Genomic DNA, 16,684 nt, shown 5'->3' with positions numbered 1-16,684 from the left:
TACGCTCATCGTGGTCGTGACCTGGATCGACCGTATCATTGGACATCAAACCTTATTTTAATCGGGTCATTCCTTATCCTTTCTTCCGAGTTCTCTCATTGCTCGGATTGATATCGAATTGAATCTTCCTTTCTGGAAAAAGAAGAGAGTCTAGTTTCATTGTTCCTTCTAGAACAGCGCGAGCAACTCGGAGGGTTTATCGCATCAGATTTGAATCGTTCCGGACCTGTTTTGGTTCGGCGTGAAATTGAATTATTCAAGAAATGACAATCCAATTAACAAATTACCCATGTCGGGAAAAGGATCTCAAGAACGTAGAATTGAATCGTCTGGCGACACATGGTGTTCGGATTTCGCTACCGCAACGATTATAACCGTTAACATAAAAATTTACGGAAAAAATCAAGTCTTAGCATTTCCTCAAAGACCGACCCGAGCCCTCATGCCCCAAATTGAGGCCTCATGTGACCTGGGACCCCGATGCCCAGGCCCGAGACCACGAGGGTAAGACACGGGACCTCACTCAGGAGCGGGCTCGGGACCCCGGTGCCTAGCCTAGACTCGGGGAGGGGGGGAGGGGCGCGAAACGGGGCCTAAGGACACGTGAATCCAAATCCTCGCTTATTCTCAATACAAATTACACTGCCCATGGTAGGGCGGCATGATTGCCGGTCTCGCCAAAGGGAGGGCTTCAGCAAGAGAAGTTTCGTTTTGGTCAAAGCCGACGAGAAAACGTGTGTTTGACCCCGCGCACGCTTCGATAAAACCTCGTGAGAAAAAAAAAAACGAGAGGGACCCGACCGCGGTGGTGGTGGTGGTGGCGGCCAAGAGGGGTGGCGGTACCACCGCGGTGGGGGATGGAGGCGGGGGCTTTTTTCCATGCGCCCTTTTTACTCTGGAGAAGCGAGGAAAAAACACACGCGCACAGCTGGAATTAGCGGAGGACAGCTGGCGGGCGTACGGCGGCGGATACGCAGGACCCGTCGCCGTTCGTCCGCTAATGCTCAGTCCCACTCAGTCCTTCCCTCTTATCTATATACGGAAAATAAGAGGAAAAATTGCCAACGAATCCCCCAAAGCCAGAAGGGCATCGCTTGCCTCCTCCCCCTCCCCGTCTTTCCCCCCACCCCCTCGTGCCTCTTTTGCCCCTCCGACTCGCCCGAAATCGCGATTCGACCACGCCGTTCGTCCTGCGATTCCTACCCGTCCTCCTCCTTCCTTCCTTTTCCAAAGGCCAAAGAGCGTGTGTCTACAGGAGTGAGTTGGTGTGACTTTTGTCTTCTTTCCTACCACCGTCTCGTTTGAAAATGTAACGAGACGAACTAATTTTTGCGCTAATCTTATTTTATTTGTTTTGGTTGCATGTGTTTACATATTGATACGGATGGATGCCCCCGATTCCGTCTTTATACCGAGATCACGCGAGAACTGCACTGGACTTCGCATGGCTAGGGAGCCTGATGGTGCCCCCCCTCAGCCTCGATTCGGTATCGATACCCAACACCGTAGGGGCCAGAACTGCAACACGCGTACTAAACGAGGAAGTACACCCCCAATTATCAACTTCCGCTCTCTTCTTGAACATGCGGTTATGTTGATTTCTCGTTCAGGTCGTGTAGGAATGTTACGACTATTATTGCGATAAAGTTGGAAACTAATTGGCTGATTTGAAGAGCGATAGCACATATTGGCTGATTTTTCTCTTTCATCTGTCGCTATGGCAACTCGTTGACATGTGGGACAGAATTAAAGAAAGAGGACCGAAAAGAAAGCCATTGAGGATTTTTCCTATAAAAAGCTGGCGAACCACGAAGGCTTTGAAAAAATCATAAGAGTATAGGAAATCGATCAACAAATTCATCGGACCATTTCATCGCCGCCACCATGACTTTTTAGCCACGATATAAAAGGAACGGACGGACGACGCACATCAAAACTTTGACCGGCATGCATATTTAGCAACGTGTTAGGTAAGCACTCACGCCGTGGGGGAAAAGAATAATGAAAGGGCAAAGAAAGGGGGAGGGTTTGGTGACCAAAGGACAAAAGAACTCGTCAGGTCCAAACCATCGCTTCCGTCTCGTCCTAGATTCACCAAGGGAGCTCTCGAAATCGACCGATTTAATCGTTCTTTTATCGTCGACGCGATCTGTCGGGTCGTCTGTCTCCAGACATCGAAAGCCAAATCCAATTCAAGCACGCCTTCTTTTCATCCCTGTAGCACGAAAGGGAGCGATTCGAGACAGAGAGAGAAAGAGAAATGGGTCGAAGTTACGTCAACAGGACTCGGTCGTCAGTTGTCTCGATTTCTTCTTTCTTTTTTTCCATGTTCTTGGGCTGTCAACGAGTCATCGCCAAGGTGGTCCCGACGAAAAGCGATGGACGAAAACTCGGGCTTATCAATATTTAACTTTGGGTATTACGATAAAGATCGGCTCCTTGCTTTTTCTTTTTAGGCCGGACGGGATGTTGCGAATGAGAGATTCGTCCATTGGGTCAAAGTCAACATCATGTGGATTGATTGTGTATTGTCTCTCTCTCTCTCTCTCTCTTTCGATCAACCTTCGCGGACTGTCTGTTCGAGGGCAAATCCGAGACTCTTTTTTCTTATTCCTGGGGTCCCGCCCGGGAGAATTTGCAGTCGTGATTGGACCAAAAGGAAAAACTTTTAGAACGAAATGAAACGCATCTACCGTCGCAAAATTCCGATCGAAATTGGCACGTCGCGAGCAGTCTAATCCTTGAAAAACAAAAGGCGGGTCGATGCTTAAACGGAAGACGAAGGTGATCGAGGGACGGGCCTCGCGTGCGTTCGAAACGTACGAAATCTCCCTTTATGAATTTGTGGGCAGCACCTTGGATGAAGCAGTGCTCGTGGCTTGATACACATGGAAAAATAAGGCGATTTGAGTGGATTCATCGAAACTAGTCGAGTCGCGATTCTTGATGTGCGTGTTAAGAAAACGAGAAGTTATTGCTATGGCTTATCCCGTATTAGTTGTTGAAGCAGTAGGCCGGTAACCGACCTTTTCCCGAATCCGACCAAACCCAAACCTGTTTTGTGAATATCTCCGATCCCCTGTGGCAATCGCCCGCACGCCAACCCCGTCGCCCCGCGATAAGTCGAACCTCCTATCCGTTGCCCGCCCCCACGCCTATTCCATTCCATTATGGAAACGCATGTATGTCTGTTTGACAAAATTGATTGAGAATATGTCCTTCATTTTATTTTATTTTATTTTATCTTTTTCGGAAAATCGAAACCTTCTCTGCAAATTATATATCCGATTAGGAACACCGGTTGATAAAGGCGTCGTGGCCACTGATTAGCACGTTTATGCGAACGGTAAGACGAAGCGATTAATCATGATACCGAATTTGGAGGAGTACTATTAATTGCGATCTCAATAGATATGAAGTGAGTCAACTATTGGATCGAATGAATGATGGGATTAACCGAAATCGAAGGTGTTATAAATTCTTCCGTTCATCTCTCGTGGTGTCTTATCTGAAGTACAATATGGATTCGATGCTTCACGCCACTGTAAATACTTCGATAGCATTTTTCACAAAATCAACCAGATCCGATGCGCACGAGTCGACACATGAAAAGAGTGCCCGAGGATCGAACTTTTAGGCACGTCTTGATTCGTTTGCTTAATACGAGCACGAAGACATCACTTAACTTTATTGAAAACCATTCAATGAGATTATGTATCTTAACACACTTTATTTATTCAAAAAATACGATTATTTACGATGTTTTTCATTTTCGCTCTATTTATCAAGAAATGGAATATCTAATATTTTACAAAGGAATAATAATAATTTTTTTAAAAAAAGGACAGAGCTCCATTTATTTCATAAGTTTGGGTAATTTCTTTTTCTTATCACCCCACTCATACGGGGAGGACGACAGCGGAGAAAATCCGCCATTTTCAAGAAATCAAAGGGCAAATCCGTCATTCCGCGGCATGCATAAGTAGCTTTTGAGTTCGCTTTCCAACGCCCCGCTTACTGCAAGAGGAAATCTCTCTCTCTACTCTCTCTCTCTACTCTCTCGCCTTTTTTTTGGGCCTTCGTTCGTTTCATTTCCCGGCGACCCTTCGCCGCGAAAAAGGTGAAATCGCCACCCTCCTCCTCCGTCCCTTCCTCCGCCGGCGGCCGGCGATCACTACCGGCACACGCTCAACCTTCGCACGGAGCTCTCGCACCTTGGACCTCACCGCTCTTCAGCTGAAACAACCCCCGCGAGAGCAACACTCGAACGATAACGCCGCCTTGGGCTTTGCATGATCACGACGGCCCCCTCCTCTCCCCGCACCGAACCGTAAGCGGTGACTCATTGGGAAAAGGGTCGCGGCTTCACCCCGCGACGAAGCCTGGAGAGAGAGAGAGAGGGGACCGAGCGGGACGCGATGAATCGCATCGCCTGACTAGGCGCGGTAGGGGGGAGCCCCTCGGGTGACCGATCGTTAGTGATTGGCGGCGGCGCGGCGGCGTGGGCGGCGAGGAGGCGCGGGCGATGGGGAGGATGGGGGCGGGGGCGATGGCGGTGGTGGGGTTGGTGGCGGTGGCGGCGGTCGCGGTGGCGGGGGTGGCGGTGGGCAGGAGGGTGAGGAGCAGGCGGAGGTGGAGCAGGGTTTTGGGAGTGTTGAGGGAGCTCGAGGAGGCGTGCGAGACGCCGGTGGGGCGGCTGAGGCAGGTGGTGGACGCTATGGCCGTTGAGATGCACGCGGGGTTGGCTTCCGAGGGTGGCTCGAAGCTCAAGATGTTGCTCACTTTCGTCGATACTCTCCCCAACGGGTACTTCTTAACTCCTGTCTCCACCGAGTTTTTTACGCGTCTTTTTTAATGAATTTATTTTGGTGAAGTTTTGAAGTTGTTAGCTAGACTTTGGGTCTATTGTTAGTGCTTGAACGAGCTTGTGTTGCATCGAGTGTCAGTTTTCTTTTTTAGCAGTTTCACTGGATTTTGGTTTTTGAATTGTTTAGTGAAAGAGAGATTGCGTGATTGGTCTCCAGCCTTATATTCTCTTTCTAGAGAGTGTGTACAATAGAATGCATGGATATAACGAGTTCGATGCAATCTAATGAGCGTTACTTGTATCGTGAGGTGCTCTCTACTTTGGGTGGCTATTATGGATTTTCCCCAATTCTATTGTTTTCCTAATGATCCGTATTCTGTACTCAACGGGGTGTTTTTCAGCATTGATCTCGATGATAATGCTAACTATGCTATTCTTATTTGGGTTCTTGTTGTGTTGTGGCGTGAACTACTGTACTAATATTGGTTGGTCTATTGCGTAGTTGCATTTGTCATCCCTTGTGTGAAGAATTGAGATGCTGAGGAGTTAGAACACTATATTCCTTTGATATTCCAGGTTTTTTGTTTGCTTAACTTTGTTCTGTTTTCGTCTAGGCTTTTTTTCCTATATCTTTTGTTGATGCTCAATCCATACAAAGCCCAAAAATTGTCCCTGTTGTTTATACTGGCATGAGCTAAAATTCTTCTCAAGATGAGGTCATTGTTTTTCATGAAATAATCTTTTGTTCCTTTTTGGCCAATACCCTTTTCCGGCAATTGCCCTTTTTTCTGTTTTTTTCTATTCCATTATCCTTTTCCTACAAAAGTTGCTTCTTTTTTCCCATTAGTGCTTTCTTCCAGATGATATCGACACTATTAGCTTTTATCTTGGAGGTGTCATGGCAATATCCCTTTATTACGATATCTGTCTGGCAATCTTCTGTTTTGACATTCGTCATGGAGGAATCAATCTCCTCATCCCTTTTATTTTGGAATATCTTTGTTGAACTTTTCACGTAATGGTTTAAAGCATCAAAGATAATATTTCTCTTCCTCTTTATTCATGGGGGTTCTGATTTGTCTCATTTATACTGAACCGTTTTAAGGAAGGTTTACTTCGTTGCTAGTCTTATTCGTTGTATGATTTTTGGGCTTCAGATGAAACAAATAGTAGAGGGATTTTGTTTCGCTAGCATGTGATGTTCATAATTCTTGAAAAAGAATTAGGTTAGACAGACTTGAGTTTGGTCGTGCTAGTGTTAATTCTTCTTCTATTTATAAATGTCGTAGATTTTGTTGAACTGAGATCTCTATAAACTAGTTGGTGTAGGCCTACTCAATGTGCTTTAGTTGCACGCTCGGCAACTGCCAACTTGGAAATATTAGAGGTCATTTTCTTGAGGATCAGTTTCTGGATGTTGAGACAATTCAATATTTCTTTGCCCCCTTAATTTCTCATTAGTTTTTTATGTGCAAGTTTAGTCTACAGGCACTTCCTACATAGTTTTGGTGCTTTATGTGTATTTTTTGTTTTTCATTTTTCAGGAATGAAAAAGGAATTTATTATGCACTTGATCTTGGGGGCATCGATTTTAGGGTCCTCCAGGTTCAGCTGGGAGGTGGAAGGTCCTCAACCTTGCCTCATTATGTGGAACCACAACCCATTCCCCAACATTTGATGACCGATACGAGTGAGGTGACTCAATGAGGATCTTAAATGTTTTAACAGTATGCTAATTTAATTCTTCCAATTTGCTACATTTAAAGACTAATTCGTGCCTCTGTTGCAGGATCTTTTTGACTTTATAACCAATTCACTCAAGGATTTTGTTCAGAGAAAAGAGAACATTTTTGGATATTCACCAGAGAAAAGAAGGGAACTTGGATTCACAGTCTCATTTCCTGTGAAGCAAACTTCTGTTTCATCCGGGATTTTAATCAGATGGACAAAGGGATTTGCTATTCATGACATGGTTTGTCTCTTTAGTCATTTGTTTAATAGAATCATGGGAAATTTTGACTTAAGGCGATTATAATTTATAGAATCACTTCCTGGTCACATGGTTATGTGCGAGAAGATCTGTGAAATGTTTTGCATGAGCGGAGCGTCAGACATCGTGTTGCCTTGTTTTTAGCCTGGGCATTGTATATAGTTGACATTGGCAAGAGATATACATCAAGCAACTCGATTGGATTTGGTTTTTGCTTTGCACATATCACTATTTCTAAAAACCTATGGAGATTTTCTAAGCTTTTTTTTTCCTATAGGACAAGTAACTTTGTTTTGTAACTAACTGATTCATTTCAGGTTGGAAACGATATCGCTGAAAGTTTACAACTAGCATTGACGAGGAATGGCCTAAATATGCGAGTTGTAGTGTTGGTAATCTCTATTCGTTTGTCCATGAGAATGGTTTGCTTATTAGTTTGTGGAATTTATCACTCTAGAGTAAAATAAAATCTGCACCATTCCGCTCATGTTGCTCGAACTTTTGTTGATGAGAAACTTCATGTTCCTAGTGGGGAGAATAAAGTGTTTCTCCAGCAATCTAGCATACTATTTAGCATATCGCATGATATGGGTTGATGTTAAAAAGTTGTTTGGCCTATTTGGCTTAAACTTGAATAGGATTTGCACTTTACAGGGTCCAAAAATATCCTCTTCAAACAATGTATATGGCATCATGGAAATCTTGTTTTCTGCTGAGCAGGTGAATGACACGGTTGGAACACTAGCTCTCGGACATTATCATGATCCGGACACGGTTGCTGCAGTAATCATTGGAACGGGTACAAATGCCTGCTATGTTGAGCGAACAGATGCAATTATTAAATGCCAGGGTCTTGGCACAACTTCTGGGTTTATGGTACGCGTCAAATTTATCGTTATTCACATGTTACTGTGACTGGGTTTTATATCTTGATTACTCATGATGCTTGTTCCTCTCTTTAGGTTGTGAACATGGAATGGGGAAGTTTCTGGTCTTCTCATCTACCAAGAACTTCTTATGATATCGATTTAGATGCTGAGAGTCCCAACCCCAACGAACAGGTAGATCTTATTTTTTTCAGTTATATCCTTGCATCTTTCCCGCTGGGTTAATGTAAGACCAAGACATTTGCTGTAGGGTTTTGAAAAAATGATATCTGGAATGTATCTGGGAGAAATTGTGAGGAGAGTGATCCTCAGGATGTCCCAAGAGTCAGATATTTTTGGTGCCTCTTTGTCAAAATTGTCAATTCCATTCATTCTGGGGTAGACTCTCTCTCTCTCTCTCTCTCTCTCTCTGATAGTTAATTTGTCCTTTCATGATTAAGCTTTGGATTCTTTAATTATGTTTATGTAAGGGACAGTGTCAGTAGTGCAAAGAATAAGAAATTTCATGTGCTTGTGTATGTGGGCGTGATAGGACCGGACATGCAATTGTCCTTTAGGAATGAAGTGTATGAGTGTCAAAATTTGTCGTATTGATATCGACAAATACACATATATAATACTTTCAGACACATTTGAAATGGTTCTTACCAAATAAGGAAGCTTTTTAGGGAATGTAGCAGATGCTTTTTGGTTTGTAAAGCAACTAGTTTAATTTTGTCATCATGGCATTGGATCATACAGTCGCGTGATCTTGCGCTTTTAGTCTGGACTGAAAGTTTATGTCGTCCAACTAGTCCACATATATCGACCAAAAAAAAAAAAAACTAGTCCACATACTAATAAGTTGATGTCATGGTTCAAGTCTTCTAAATTTCTGGTGGACTTTGAAATGAAATACTGGCGAGTGCTGAAATATCCTGAAGTTCTTGATTAGTGTTGTAAACTCTCAAACTCTTGGGGCAAGAACATGTATAAATCCAAAAAATCACTTGTGATATGACTGATGAGCAATAAGTTAGATCAACGTCTCGTTCCTCGCCATGAAACTTAGGATGAAAAATGGCTTTGCAATGTTTGGCCTCTGTTATTACCTCCATCTTTTGTTTCACTGATGCAAGCTGCTCGTTTGATAATTCCAGAACTCCATCAATGGCCACTATGCACGAAGATAACTCCCCAGATTTGAGAGAAGTAGATAAAAAATGGAGAGAGATGCTGGAAGTAAGTGGTTTGACATGTGCCGGAGCTTTTTTATGTGGCCTTCTCCTGTTGAGTCTTTTCATGTGTTCTTGGGATTGAAATTTTCCATGTCTCTTTTGTGCCTTACCATTCAGGTTCCGGAAGTCCCTAAAAAAGTACGGAAGCTGATCGTGAAGGTATGCGATGTAGTAACTCGCAGGGCCGCTCGCCTGGCTGCTGCCGGCATCGTGGGGATCTTGAAGAAAACAGGTCGGGATGGTGGAAGCATCCCCAGCGGAAGAAGTAGAGGAGATGCCAGGATGAGAAGAACGGTCGTGGCGATAGAAGGTGGTCTGTACACCAGCTACACCATGTACAGAGAATATCTGCTCGAAGCCTTGAAAGAGATTCTGGGGGAAGACGTCGCACGACACGTCGTTCTCAAAGTCACCGAAGACGGTTCGGGCCTCGGAGCCGCCCTCCTCGCGGCCTCGCATTCGTCGACACCACCCAACACTGTGGATAGCGTACAGATGCCTTAGAAAACATCACAGTTTGTTTATATTACTACAGGCCCTTGTAAATTCAGTGCCATGCCATCTTTGCATTTTCTTTGAATCTTAGGTGAAATTCTGTTCATATTACCATATGTTCATTGGATTGGCTGGCTTTGTTCTGCTGTATATTAGTGCCAACAATTTTGAATGACCTTGTGACAAAGTTACTATTCTCTCTCGATTTTTCTCAATTTCTTTTCTTTGAGAAAATTCCGAAAGTGAGTGCATTAAAATAAAAAATAAAGAAGAAGAGAGAATTTTATTTAAAATAATTGAGAGATGTGGAAAAATTATGCTCAATTTCGGACATTCATCAGATTTTTTTATATTTTATCAATATCATTTTACCTAAAGTTTTTCAAAAATTTTAATTAATTGCTACCGAGTCCCAGTCCTTGGGCCTTATGTTCAGGCCCAAGATTGCATCTCGACCCGGCCCACTCTAACTTCTCCTCAGCCATTGCCATCACCATCACCATCACCATCAACCTCCAGCCACAGCCCTCGGCGAAGCGCTCGTAACAGAAAGCCGAGTGCAAGCAGAGTCCGAGCTCGGCGGTCATGGCCACCGACGGCAAATCGAAGCCCGCAGCCGTCGGCGACGGCGCGAAGGGCAAGAAGAGGAAGCAGTATCTCCCTCACAATGTCCGTTTCTCGCTTTCTCTTGACAGTTCACCGAGTCAATCGATTCGTCGTGCACTCGGTTTATATGCTCTCTCTTTTGTTGCGTTACCTTCTTGGCTGATTTCTTCTATCGTTCTTCTTCTCTTCTGGCTCCTGGTTTGATCGCTTGTTCCAGAGGCCGGTGAAGAAGAAGGGATCGTATCCGCTGCGTCCCGGCGTGGAGGGCTTCTTCATTACTTGCGACGGCGGCAGGGAGCGCCAAGCCTCTCGCGAAGCCATCAACGTTATTGACTCTGTATGTACTTCGCGTTTTTTTTGGGTCGCATCGTTGGTTATTCGTTTTGAGCTCGTGCTCTTCCTCGCTGTGGCGTGATCCTTCGATGATGCTCTTTGCTGCGCATAGACTGTCCTAGTTCGACGTATATAATTGTTCGTTGTTGCCGTGTTCGAATTCTCCTTCCGTTGCATTAAATACCTGTTCAGTTCGGGCGTTGGAGGGCTCTTTGAGATTCTGCTGAGCTCATTAGAGAAATGAAGTGGCACCGGTCCATTCGGTTCGCATTTCGGCATTTGCTCGATGAAGCCTACTGCACAATTGTGTTGTAGAAGGAAGATAAAAAGCGGCTTACAGTTTTCTCTTGCTATGGAATTACAACGAGCATTGCAGTCTTGACGGACTCTTAGAAGCCAAAGCAAAGAGATTCCTTATTTTGTAGTGTTTTAATTTGGAATTAAAGGAGTAAGATGTCTAGAAGATGTCATCTTGTGTGGCCTTGGAACATGTTCTGAAGCAGGTGACTTGCAAGAGTTTTGAAATGTTGATCGAGATAAATCTAACAAAAGGGTTCTCTTCTTTCTGTATGAAATGATCAGGCATCCCCTATACTTTCGGTGTTTCACTAGAGGGAACCCTGCGCTATATTTATTCGATACATATTAGTATTCATCTTCATATGCTTTCTGTAATACTGGTAAGGTATCTATAGACTGCTCTTGTTGCTGAAACTGTAGTGCAATAGGTCTTTGCAAATGCCTCGGGGAGCAGTTTTTAAGTTTTGACCTCCTTGCTAGGTGAACTTTATTTAACAATTCCCAGTCCTTTTACTTGATCCTTTGGTGTGAATGTTGAGTTTCTGGCACAGGATATTGTTTTATATCTAGGGATCCCGCAATATCAGTTCTTTTTAAGCTTCTCATATCAAAATAAAGAATAGGATACTGTGACTTTATTGTGTATGAATTAGTAGTCATAACGTCTTAAGGGCTTTTCCTCTCATTTTTGTAGTTCTTCGAAGAGCTACTCTGTGGAAATGGTGCAGCCTCAAAACCTGCAGAAGTAATCTCCAAACCTGCGAATAAGAAGATCAAATTTAGTTACTCCGAATCTGAATCATCTAGTGATGACGATGACAATGGTGATGGTGACGGGGAAGATGAAAATGGTGAAAATGAATCTGAGGCTCATACGGTCGAAGAGGTTGATCCGGGGAATTCTAGAGATGAGAACTCCGAACTTCAGAAGGAAGATAAGCAAAGTCATGACAAAACTGCTGAAACACCGGAGGAACAATGCAGTGGCGCTGGTGAGCCACCTTCAAAGAAACAGTGCCTAGAGAATTGCTCGTCCAAAAGTTCTTTGAAAGACAACAAAGAGGAGAAGTCCATTGATAGGCTTATTGAAGATGAAATTAAAGAACTGGGAGATAAGACCAAGGTATTTGAGAATGAATTTTAGATTTGCCTCCGGTATGGAGTAGAGCTGTGGTTTTTAACTAGCTGAGATGAAGTCCTCGTATTGTCAGAATGGATGATTCTTTGAATGAATTCCATTCTGTTAATTTATGCTGGTTTACCTACTTCCTTTTCCACATCTCTTGTTTTTCTGCCAATCCCACGTGATCCATGCTTCATCCTTCTCTTGCTAATATCTATATGAGTATATATGTCGTTGCTTCTTTTCATGAATATTTAGAAACAGGAACCCAAAATTTAGGGGACGGAATTATGTTTTAATATGTCACATATTAGTTTGTTCAGCTGCAAGGGATCTCTTGACCTTATTTGCTTGCCTAAAAGATATGCAAGGATCTTCATTGTGGGGGCAGGCAGATGTGCGAAAACCAACTTTTGCATACATACCTTGTATCAACAATTTATTTGTCGTTCCTTACCTGTCAACATTGTTCAATTCCTTATCCTGCTGTCGAATTGCTCAACTTTTTGCCTGTCCCCAAGTTGCTCCAATATGCTGTTAACTCCGGTTGACAAGCCTGTGAATTGCTTTTTCATGTCAACCTCAAGTCTTTGAAAGCTAGTTGCTGTTGTTGAATAATCATTCTTGGGTTCTTGTACCGGTGAACAATTGCTTCAAACCACAAATGAGATATTCTTTGTGCAAGCACTCAAAGTTGCTTGACATAATGCTTACTCTAGGTGATGATGTTTGAGATTTCTTTCCAATGGCCATTCTTTGTGTCTTTAGTGAATGCCAATAAGCATGTTGGTTTGATTCTTATATTTACATTGCCATGCGGTAATACAGTTAGTCTTGTAACAAGTATTCTGTTACTTAGCCAAGGTTTGAGAATGAGAAGTATCTGCTGTTGTAGCATTTGGCTTTCTGCTTCCTACTTGAGATACACATTTGCATGGGCATCCAATTGCATCTAATGCCCGTATGCATTTTCATTACTTCTTTATGGTTTTGATTTCTTATCCTTGGAGTTCATATCCTGTGATCGTTTTTCAAATTTTTAAGGCCGTTTTTCCTTTTCGTATTTTTTGGTTTTAATTCTTTTGCAGAAGTAGCAGTTGGCATTTTTGGTTTTAATTCTTTTGCAGAAGTAGCAGTTGGCATGTGCCGGAATTTTGTCCTGTTTCTTTTATTACCATCCTTTACTATTGTTGATTTTATGCCTTGGCAAGTCCAATGTACCTTCAAACTCAAATATCTTTTAGTTGGCCATAGTGTACCTATCATTTACATTATCTGTTCTGACGAGAAACTTCTATTGTATTTAACAGAGGCGATTTGTGACCCTTGATTCTGGTTGTAATGGGGTTATCTTTATCCAAATGCGGAAGCAGGATGGTGACCCTGGGCCCAGAGATATGGTGCAGCACATCATGCAATCTGCTGCATCAACAAGGAAACATATGTCAAGGTCCCTATGTTTATTAGCTTTTGGCTGGATTCCATCAACCTTATGGATTGTGGAAATGCTGTTCTATCACAATCATACTGAAAGCACTGCTGATGTTCGCTCCAAAATTTTTATAGGTTCATTTTGAGAATCTTACCAGTTGAAGTTGCTTGCTATGCTTCAGAAGAAGAAATCTCAAGAGCAATGAAGCCCCTTGTGACAAAATATTTTCCACTTGAAACTGATCACCCCCAAAAGGTATATTGTTGCTTTCATTCGTTCTATATGCCTGACCTTTCCTACATAATTCAACATTTTGTGACTTAGCTACAAAAATTTACAAAATAATCGAGGCAATTATTATACATTTCACTTGTCATTTCTTTGATTTACCAATGTGGTTATTGCCTGAATTAACAAAAACCAAATCATCCAAGAGAGATTATCTGGTAAAATTACCTACAGGGAAAAGTCATCGGGTGGAATTATTTATTTTTCGATGGTACAATTGAGGGTGTCATCTTTACATATAACTAAGAAGTGATAAATATTAAGGATTATGACCAGAATCTATATGATGGGTATTCTAAAACACGGTATAAGCGCGCTTCTTAATTCATGATGCTTCTTGTTTAATTTTAATGCTAATCTTATTCAAGATTTAAAGTTATGGCTACATGTAGCAGCACAATTGTCAGGAGATGAACTGCTCGGCACCGACATCAGTTTTTTTAACGTGAGGACTTAACCGGCGTTGATAAAGGCTCGTGTCTGAAAATTGTAGCATGTAGCGGCGTGATTATGACGGCAAGCAAAATGTTGAATTTGCACTCTATTAAATTGCCACATGAGTTCATCTCTAGTGTCAAATTGTGTCGGATTATTGATCTTTCCCTCACAATCTGCATTTTTTAAGGATTTGACTCTGTGTGTGTGTGTGTGTATCACTTATCACCATCCTCCTTTTCTCTCATCCTGTACCGTACCTCATTGTCCAGGTGGGATAACAGTTCACGTATCAGTAGGTTTTCTGATCTCAAAGTTATGGTCACGCCCTCTTCAGCTGATAAAAAGCTGCAAAATATGAGGATGACATTTAATCGATCTTATATGCTCTGGCAAGGAGAAGGCAAATTTACTAAATACAAAATGTTCCTGAAAAACTCTTCTTGTCGATTTGCTTCGCACTCTCAAAGTATCTTAACAAGGATTTGGTTATAAAAGTCTTACAACCCAAATGGGGTTTGAGAGGAACCGTGAGGGAACTATTAGGGTACTAGCCTTGTTTGCCACGGTGGTCTCTATAAGAAGATACCACTGTCTGTGTTTTGTTAAGCATTTTCTTATAGTATGCTTGATTTGTTTTTTCACTTTACTCTTCTTTTTCTGGTAAAAGAATGATTTGCAGCTCAAGCCCCTCCATGAAAGGAGCTTTGGTTATAATTACACTGAACCTTTTGATCTATAATGAGGTCAATGACAGTGTAAATTCTTTGGACAGTTTGCTGTATTGTATGATGCCCGGGCAAATAGTGGGATCGACCGGAAGAAAATCATAAACTCAGTTGCAAAATCTGTTCCTGGGCCTCATAAAGTCGATCTCAATAATCCCGATAAAAGCATTGTGGTCCAAATTGTTAAGGTCAGATAATCCTTTCCTCCTATCTTAGAAGTTTTAGCTATTGATCCATCTTGAAAGTATATTTTTCGAGTTTTCAATCTATTTTTCTGTGTGAGTGCATGTAAGGGTTCACTACTTCAATGGCCTAGACTTTGAAATTGTAAATATTTGTTGCCAATCATGTGGCAGAGCTCATCTGTGGACAGATGGTATATTGGTTGATAGATGGATGAGGAGGTCAAAGTAGGTCTTAATCACATCCTTCTAAGTAAATATCAATAAAAATGTTGGTTAGGTGCAGTAAATCTGAATTTTTTTTCCTTTCAAAGGACATAGTTGGCAACTTGACTCATTGATGTAAAAGGAGTTCGTATGACTGACCTCATGAGGTGGGATAGGATTTAGTTTATTGGCTGGCCTTGAGCATAATTAGCATAACTTATTTGATAAGAAGGTTGGACCAATGTCATGCCTCGTATGAAAGCAAAAATTTGGTGAACGGAAAGGTTATCTCACTGTGTTTGTGACTAGGATATGCTGCATCATTTGATGCTTGAGACCAAGAAAGCAAGAGAGTGCATACATATTTCGTTAGTTCTCAGATTTTGAATGATGAGAGAATTATACTAACAAGATATAGTGTTTCACGAAAGATATCTTCAGTTGTCTTCCGTGTATTTTCTGTCATAAAACGAAGATGGGCCAGACAGCATGCTTTAATGTACTGGCAAAGATTGAGCTGCTAGCTCGTTTAATCTCATTTGAAATTTGAATATTGAAATTGCAGACTTTGGGCAGATATGTTAGCGAAGGCCAGCAATGTTCTTTTTTATTTTTTGAATACGCTGTGTTGTATATATCTCTAAATTTCCTTTCCATACCCTCTTTTAACTTCAGACCATTTGCTTGATCGGGGTAGTCGAGAAGTACAAGGAGCTGGCTAAGTACAATCTGAGACAGCTCACCTCACCGAGGCCGTGATCACACTCCTTGTTCTTTCCAATCTGCTAACATATCTTTTATGTAGAACTCTTTCTGGTCAGAGGAATTTCTCGGATAAATTGTCTGTTAATGTTCCAGAAATTTTTTAGCCTTTGTGCATTTGTATCGGTAGTGCTGTTTCAATATCATCTACGTTTAAAATTGTGTTTAAAATTGTGTTATGCTCAATTTATATAAAGAAGACGGGAAATCAGAGAAGACAAAACAAATGCAGCTTGTGAACTCAGTTTTGGAGGAGTCGTGCCAATTAGTGAAAGATCGGTGAACTGATTACTGATTTGTTAACTTTGTAATATTGAGAAGAGAGGTGAAGAGAAATGGTTGTTTTTTCAGACTGAGCTGACTACCGGAGTCTCGAATGCCGGCTAAAAGCGCGGTTTGACGGAAATTCTCTATTTCTCTGATCTCATATTTTTCAAAATTTTTCCTAGGCTGAAAGTTAGGTTTTTTTTGGGCCAGGCCCATGGTTGGGTCCTACTGGGCCTCGGATCGGGATGTTTTGGGCCTCGGATCGGGCTGATCTCGGCCCAATGTGAGTATGTTCGGGGGCCAATTTCGGTCTATTTGTACCCAATATTTGAGCTGACTATTGTCGTGAGCTGGGCTTCAGTCGACTGATCTAGGCCCAAGAAGGAGGCATTCTAAGCCAAAATTGGACTGACATGGGCCCACTCGATCCTCTTATGGGCCCATTAATGAGCTCGAGCTTGGGCTGGTTTCGGCCCAAGATTTCCGTGTTCTGGGCCCATAATTGAGTGCTAGGATAATCTGGGCCCAAGTTGGTCGGTTTCGGGCCAAAAGGTGGGCTGTTTGGGCAACCAAATTGGACCTCAGTTTCGGCTTATCTGGGCTAGCGCTTTTTTTAGGGCCTAAT

The 16,684-nt window shown here is 42.4% G+C and overlaps 2 protein-coding genes across 5 annotated transcripts; both read left to right on the top strand.

The window, feature by feature from the left end:
• The first annotated feature begins 3,993 nt into the window (after window positions 1-3,993).
• Window positions 3,994-9,611, top strand: LOC115679053 (hexokinase-3-like). Of its 2 annotated transcripts, XM_030602591.2 has the most exons (9): window positions 3,995-4,806; window positions 6,352-6,502; window positions 6,597-6,779; window positions 7,115-7,189; window positions 7,518-7,673; window positions 7,760-7,858; window positions 7,935-8,062; window positions 8,824-8,905; window positions 9,019-9,611. In XM_030602591.2, exons 1-9 carry the CDS (start codon window positions 4,526-4,528, stop codon window positions 9,403-9,405), a joined length of 1,542 nt encoding a protein of 513 aa, XP_030458451.1. In that variant the 5' UTR covers window positions 3,995-4,525; the 3' UTR covers window positions 9,406-9,611. The 2 variants fall into 2 exon arrangements, with proteins under 2 accessions (XP_056165700.1, XP_030458451.1); XM_056309725.1 differs by lacking the exon at window positions 7,115-7,189 and having other exon boundaries at window positions 3,994-4,806.
• A 292-nt stretch (window positions 9,612-9,903) lies between these two features.
• LOC115679054 (uncharacterized) lies at window positions 9,904-15,951 on the top strand. 3 transcript variants are annotated; one of them, XM_030602594.2, is made up of 7 exons: window positions 9,904-10,065; window positions 10,220-10,339; window positions 11,330-11,758; window positions 13,069-13,208; window positions 13,325-13,445; window positions 14,689-14,829; window positions 15,706-15,951. In XM_030602594.2, exons 1-7 carry the CDS (start codon window positions 9,982-9,984, stop codon window positions 15,787-15,789), a joined length of 1,119 nt encoding a protein of 372 aa, XP_030458454.1. In that variant the 5' UTR covers window positions 9,904-9,981; the 3' UTR covers window positions 15,790-15,951. The 3 variants fall into 3 exon arrangements, with proteins under 3 accessions (XP_030458454.1, XP_056165701.1, XP_056165702.1); XM_056309726.1 differs by lacking the exon at window positions 15,706-15,951 and having other exon boundaries at window positions 14,584-14,760; XM_056309727.1 differs by lacking the exons at window positions 14,689-14,829; window positions 15,706-15,951 and adding an exon at window positions 13,874-14,016.
• Window positions 15,952-16,684: the final 733 nt, after the last annotated feature.

Source organism: Syzygium oleosum, unplaced genomic scaffold, assembly GCF_021117445.2.
Source record: "Syzygium oleosum isolate NSW1041296 unplaced genomic scaffold, Sole_v2.1 Sole_v2.03, whole genome shotgun sequence".
In the NCBI taxonomy this organism is placed as follows: Eukaryota; Viridiplantae; Streptophyta; class Magnoliopsida; order Myrtales; family Myrtaceae; genus Syzygium; species Syzygium oleosum.
Note: the sequence above shows the minus strand (reverse complement) of the source record. Positions and strands in the feature narration are given on the sequence as shown.

Coding starts and splice junctions, on each gene's coding strand:
- LOC115679053 (XM_030602591.2), top strand. CDS start 4,526: ATGGGGAGGATGGGGGCGGGGGCGATGGCGGTGGTGGGGTTGGTGGCG. Junction 7,859..7,934: donor GTCCCAACCCCAACGAACAG/GTAGATCTTATT, acceptor CATTTGCTGTAG/GGTTTTGAAAAAATGATATC. Junction 8,063..8,823: donor TCAATTCCATTCATTCTGGG/GTAGACTCTCTC, acceptor TGATAATTCCAG/AACTCCATCAATGGCCACTA.
- LOC115679054 (XM_030602594.2), top strand. CDS start 9,982: ATGGCCACCGACGGCAAATCGAAGCCCGCAGCCGTCGGCGACGGCGCG. Junction 10,340..11,329: donor CCATCAACGTTATTGACTCT/GTATGTACTTCG, acceptor TCATTTTTGTAG/TTCTTCGAAGAGCTACTCTG. Junction 14,830..15,705: donor TTGTGGTCCAAATTGTTAAG/GTCAGATAATCC, acceptor TTTTAACTTCAG/ACCATTTGCTTGATCGGGGT.